General features: G+C 44.3%; 1 protein-coding gene across 1 annotated transcript; it reads right to left on the bottom strand.

Annotated features, from left to right (window-relative positions):
• Positions 1 to 3943: 3943 nt before the first annotated feature.
• LOC147420352 (tetraspanin-8-like) lies at positions 3944 to 5886 on the bottom strand. The gene is made up of 2 exons (XM_086504891.1): positions 5009 to 5886; positions 3944 to 4412 (listed from the first exon to the last, which is right to left on the bottom strand). Exons 1-2 carry the CDS (start codon positions 5513 to 5515, stop codon positions 4095 to 4097), a joined length of 825 nt encoding a protein of 274 aa, XP_086361017.1. The 5' UTR covers positions 5516 to 5886; the 3' UTR covers positions 3944 to 4094.
• Between the last annotated feature and the right edge of the window lie 653 nt (positions 5887 to 6539).

Genomic DNA, 6539 nt, shown 5'->3' with positions numbered 1-6539 from the left:
TGCTTATGCACAAACAAAGACAAACCTTGAGCACTTGATGGAGTCTCCATCAACAACAATTTCTTCACCTTGTCTGGATCTACTTCGATCCCATTTTGCAACAGCACTTGGCCTAGCAACTACGCTCGAGGTTGTGCTAGCGTACACTTCCTAGGATTCAATTGACCTCCTTCTTCATCAAGCCTCTGAAAGCATAGCCGCAGCTTTGACAGGTGGTCCACCCTTGAGCTATAACATCCAATGTCATCCATGGAAACCCTAATGAACGTACCCAATTAGGGAACAAACACCCTGTTCATCCAATCCTGAAAAGTATCATAGGCATTTACCAACCCAAATGGCATCCTCCGGTATGCAAAACATCTCCATGGAGAGATAAATGTCATCTTCAGCTCGTCTTCAAGTGTAGTCCCTATTGCTAAGTAACCCAAAAACTGTCCATGATGGAGTACCTTTCATGGCCACCTACCTAATTAAAGATATCATCCTGACATGGCAAGGGATAATGGTTTCTCTTGGTTGCAGCGTTCAATGGCTTGTAGTCAATGCACACCCTCCATTTCCCATTCTTCTTAGCAGTGATAACCACTGGGGAAGCCCACTCTGACTCCTTCATAGGATATATAATACCTGCATCCAACAGCTATGGTTAATCTTTTACCAAAGGGCTTCCTTTTGAATCTCCCCTACTCTCCTTAGCTTTTACACTTTTGGCTTGTACCCCTCCTTGAGGAATATCTTATACTCTACACCCTTTGCTCCTCGCAGATCCTTGTACTCCATCGCAAACAGATTTGGATAGGATTCACACAATTGGACCTATCCGTTTTCCTCTTGCTTGGTCAAATCCTCGCTCAACATTTTTCCTGGCTCTTCCGCACCTATTCCATGAGCCTATTGTTGCATCTCCTCTTTTGCATGAGAGCATTCTACGATGACACCAAACAAATCAGCATCTATCTTTAGTATATTATCCTCGCTTTCCTCTTCCTTGGTGTCAGTGTAGCCTTCATCATAGTCTGTGTCGGTTTCACCTATTGCCAGCAAGCACGGACTACTCAAGATGATAGGGCACGCATTATCACTTGCTTTCATCACAAAGAAATCGATTAGCACTCAATGATGATCACCTTTACTCTTACATATTGAGCCACGGTCAAACACCTAGCTTTGGCATGGTTAGTCATCCTCATGCACACATTTGATTTAGCTAATGCTTTGACACATGTTTCTCTCATAGAAAATTCCATCATGATGCAAACCTGTGCTCCACCGTCTATGTAGGCTTGCACTTGCATCCTCTTTTCAATGACCACATCCACAAGGAGAAAAACATCTGCTGGACTACCCACCTTTAAGGCCATGTTTTGTACTGCATACACATTGCTCTTAGCTTTTGGTAGCCTTGTGCTCACACTTGTAGACCACTGTCTCCACAGTTTAGGATTAAAAGCCAACAATTGACCAAAAGTAATGTTAGCTTTTTGGCTTTACACATCACTTACCAAGTCATATTCAGGGTAGTCGCATCCTAGCTTGAAACCATCCTGCTTGATCTTGTTAGGCCTTCTCTTCTTTCTAGTTTCCGACTGATCTCTACCCCTTGTACACTTTCTCTTTACCTTTGCGAGCTCTAGTCTCCCGCTCGGTCTCTGTTTCACTTCCAGCTCTAGCTCTATTATTGGCCAAAAATTCAACATCCTGATTATCTACTCCAATGATGTTCACCCTAGGTATTTCACCACCATGTGGACGAGCTAGATGCACTGGATTCTCGAGTGCCTGCTCTCTTTGGCCATTACAGTGTGCTTGGCCTCTCCTTCTAGCAACCAAAGGGTAAATACCACCTTTTCTCTCGACGGATGAGGGAAATCCAGTGCATAAGGTCCTTCTTCTCCACAATTGTAGCATCTGCCAGGTAATAGCCTTGCCCTAACTCTTGCTCCTCTTGGCTCTCCTCTATCCATCACACTTAGTAGCAATTCCTGCATTTGCTCGGACAAATCTTGTACGGTTTATTCCCAATTATGTGGCACAACTACTACACCTCGGTTCCCATGGTTCTCATCATGAACAACATCTCTCAGACCCTGAGGTTAGGTAGGAACCACTACTTTGTTGCCAGACACGCCCTGTTCAACCCTGTATGGTTCGCACGCAATTTTGTGGCACAACTCCTACACCCCGGTTCCCATGGTTCTCATCATGGACACATCTCTCAGACCTTGAGGTTGGGTAGGAACCACTACTTCGTAGCCAAACACGCCCTGTTCAATCTTCTTTTTGATTTTCCTGCTCTTCGCCTTTGCAATCGCCATTGCACCATTGTAATTTACCGAGCTTTCAAAGTCCACATTTTCCCTCTCTTTAGGATATAGGCACACCATATATTTATCCAGCTTAAAGTAGTCTCCATTAGCCAATTGCATGGCTGCCGCTAACTCTGCCCAACATGCTTCAAAAGGATCCAAAAACGAATTGAATTCTTCACTTACATCTTGTTTAAGTGCCTTTAGTTTCACATCTATCTCGAGGGGACGCCTCTTTGAGGAAATCATGTAGAAAACATGCGCGTAGAGCCAGCCAAGCATGCCTTGACTCGCCTTCCAAAGCTTCGTACCACACTTTTGCTTTATCACGCATCACCAAAGAAAAAGTTTGTATCTTGTTGTCCTCGTTCGGCATACGCAATGACAGCATATACAGCTCAAAGTCTGCAATCCACTCGTATGGACTCTCTTCACATGTGAAAATAGGACCATAGCTTTGTGATGCCATGTCCACCAATACAAAAACTTGTTTTTTCTCGTCTAACTGGGAGCAATCAGTTTGCTCCTCATTGGGTGCACCAAAAGATGGAGAGGGGAATGGGGAACACACCCGAAACAAAAACAAATGCCTCTCTATAGCTCAGGGCATTCACAACACCCCTAACCTCTCAGAAACACCTTCAAAAGATACAACACACGCCAATATGCCACTGCGTTCACACTTCTCAACGCACACACGCTTAGCGAGACTACCGTTTGACTCACACACTGCCAATGCTCGTCTCAGCACACCCAACGCACACAATAACTCAATTTTCACTCCCTTTGCACCACAAAGCGGCCCGCGGGCATACGCCTCCACCGACACCGACACACACGCAAAGAGAGAGAGAGAGAGAGAGAGAGAGAGAGAGAGAGAGAGGAAAACGATGTCAAAAAATGGGGGGGAACAGCTTGGAATTGCTCAATATAATGCACATACAACCATTGCAACGCCCAGCGGCGACTCACATTAAAAAAAATAGACCCAAGGGCTTACTCTTGACTTTTTGTGCCACACACTTCAAAATCTGGAGAAAAAGCCCCTCTAAGGAGTTAAAAGTGGGGTTTATAGGGGGGGCCGTTCTTTTTTGGAAACTTGGATTTGATTGGACCGCCGAAGCTGGCAATCCTCCGGATCAATTTTCCAACACTCACTACCACTGTGCCACCGCCATCCATAGCGGCTTTATGCAAGGTGGTGACATGGAGAAAAGTATCCTTAATGATATTGTCAATCAAGGGCTCTAGGAGAGAGACCATGTTTGGCATAATTGCTTTGATTTGCATGTATGCCAATACTAGTTTAACTCATGAAAGCAAAAAAAAAGTGCTTCATGCTGGAAATGTCATCCCTAGAGTACATTTAACTTCAAGATATGCCAAATAGGGCAAGCGAGGAAGCACATGGTTGTTTAGAGTGAAGGTGAAGCTGTGTTCTTCCCCTAATACTAAGAAGAACTAGATGATCTCAATGATTGTAGGGGAAGCATGTGTGCAAATGCAATTGCTTGTGGCATCTTTTTTTGTTCCAAGTTTCTCACCTCTTATCTAGAGGTTGGGTTACACACTCGTATGTAATTAAATAATGTGGCAGTCACACCATAAAATATGCATTAAGGTTGAACCAAACATACAAAACAATAGGTACTCGAGTCTTTATTGAATCTTATGAAAAAAATACATAGCATGAATAATCAAATGCTCTATAAACCTAGGCGATTTCATAGTTAGGCTATGTACATTCTAGGATACAAGAGTGCTCTAGTAGGTGTACATTGCAAGTTAAGCCTTGACATAGAACCCAGGAGGCGGCACTCTATGTCGATCTCTGCGAGAGTTGGCAATCGCGCAACATCCCATAGTGAAAATCAAAATGAGGAATACTACTATGGCCGCATTGATGATGACCAACTTCTTCCAGTCGCTTTTGATGTTCTGTAGGACCCCTGCTTTGCAAGATTGGCAATCAAAGCATAACTCATCTGGGGCATTGCTCCATTCTCTACAATCACTATCGGCAGTCACGTTGGTCGCATTATTCCATGTCGTAGCATCCACAAAAGTGAAATTGCATGCTGTAGGGGGCTTGCAACATCCAGACTGCATATGCCAAAGAAAGGTTAAGGACTCTAGAACATTAACTACAACAACTTGTGGTAATAGATACTTTTTGCAATGCACAAAACTATGGTAGGAGCTATTTGTCATTATGTTTTTTCTTCCTATCAACATCCTTTTGTGTACATATCTATTATGTTTGAACAAGGCTTTGTGCTAGCATGTGTACTTCTCATTAAAATATGTATGCAATGCTTAAAAAAACTAATAAACATCGGAACACCTACATATGAAGAATTGACTATATATATTTGACGGTTATTACATCAAATTCCTCCATAATTTGTAGGTTCTCACTTTTCAGCTTAAAAATTGAAAATTTGTAGGTGGACTTACGCTAAACCTAGGCTTTTTTTTTTGTTGCATTTTTTGTATGTAGGTTTTTCTCTGTCTTTGATTAATAAGATTATATAGATGCATTTATATGCTTGTGTGTATTTTAAGAGTATGTGTGTGTGTGGAAATGCGAACCGTGTGTGCATGTGTTGTGTAGGTTTAGCCTTGTGTGTGTGTGTGTGTGTGTGTGTGTGTGTGTGTGTGTGAGAGAGAGAGAGAGAGAGAGAGAGAGAGAGACTTACTTGAATGGGGGAGAGGTTTTCTTGGTAGAAGGAAGAAAGAGAGATGGCACGGCTGTCATCTTGCAAATCCTTGCAAACCTTGGAGTGGATTAGGCAGCTCTTGATTTTGCGCCAGTAAGCGGGCTTGTTGACGACATGACGTTGGAGCCAGGTGGAGTAGTCGCCCAGGCGGTACTCTTTGAAACCTTTGTCAGAGACGGCGTGGCCGGCGCCTTTGTTGGTGACAATGACGGCAAAGATGGTGAAGGCGATGATGGCAAGTATGAGGAGGAAGACGACCAGCATGTAGAAGACAAGGAGACCCCTGCGCTTGCAGAAAGCCCCCACGAGACCGGCCAATGAGACTAGCAGTATGAACACGCCCAGAGCGATGGCGGGCCATTGCAGAAGGCGAGCGCACTCGTTGTTGTCCTTGGTGGTCAGCCAAATGCCAGCGCCGATGATGGGCAGCGATATCAGCAGCGTGATTGCGTTCAATATGCCCAACAGAGTGTTGCTCAGCTTCATGGTTCTCTCTCTCTCTCTCTCTCTCTCTCTCTCTCTCACACACACACACACACAACAGCGCCAAGCAGTTGTATGGAATGCGAAGCGCCCACCCTGCGTGCGCTGATCTGTGTGTGTATAGATCGCCCACTACCTCCTTTCTCCCTCTCTCTCAATAGCCCACCTGTAAAATGTGTGCGCGCGCTCGGGTAAGGAATCGCCCACTACCCCTCTCTCTCTCTCTCTCTCTCTCTCTCTCTCTCTCTGTGGAATCGCCCACCACCTCTCTCTCCCTCTCTCTCTCTCTCTCTCTCACACAGAGCTCCTTTACAGGAATAGCGCCACCAGCAGTTTCCCTCACCCGCAAACAAAAATAGCAGTTGATGGGCACAGTGGCCTTGCAATGATCATCACCAACTTATATAATTCCTCACGTATTGAACCCTTCTCTCTCTCATGACAATGAGCGTGTGCGTGTACGCCCCCCCTCAAAGTCTTCACCCACGCGGTTCCTTATGGTGCGCCTTCCTACCTGCCTTCCGACTAGTCCAAAGATGCCTCAGTCAAATTACCAAGTCACCACCATTGCTTTGCTGTTAGACACATGTCACAGATGGGCCCACGGTGCATTTGCACACAATGTTGCCTCTGATGGGGCTAGAGCAATTTTCACCATAAACCATGTCCTTGCAGTCGCTATATTCTTTCCTCAAATGTTCCCTATGTCGCTTGTGTTCCAGAGATGATTAAAGGAAAAATTACCGATATACCCTTGAAATTTGCAAAAATTCCCAAATACCCCCACATTTAAAACAAGTGAAAGGGTCCCAATGGCTTTTTAAAACAATAAGATAGTGATAAAATCATGAGGTTGAGTTTAATTGGAAATAGTGTTCGAAAAAGGATCGCCTAAAGCTTAGCCTTGAGCTGGTTGAAAACTGAGACTAGCCGGTTGCAAACCATGGTAAAGGGAAGAAAAACCGGTGAAATATTTGAGAAAAATAGTTCAAAATTCTTGCAAATTTTACATAGTATTTCCAGTTTG

Source organism: Adiantum capillus-veneris, chromosome 28 (assembly GCF_014529385.1).
Source record: "Adiantum capillus-veneris isolate H3 chromosome 28, ASM1452938v2, whole genome shotgun sequence".
Lineage (NCBI taxonomy): Eukaryota > Viridiplantae > Streptophyta > Polypodiopsida > Polypodiales > Pteridaceae > Adiantum > Adiantum capillus-veneris.
The sequence above is the reverse complement of the archived record's forward strand: the minus strand, read 5'-3'. Positions and strand labels throughout refer to the sequence as shown.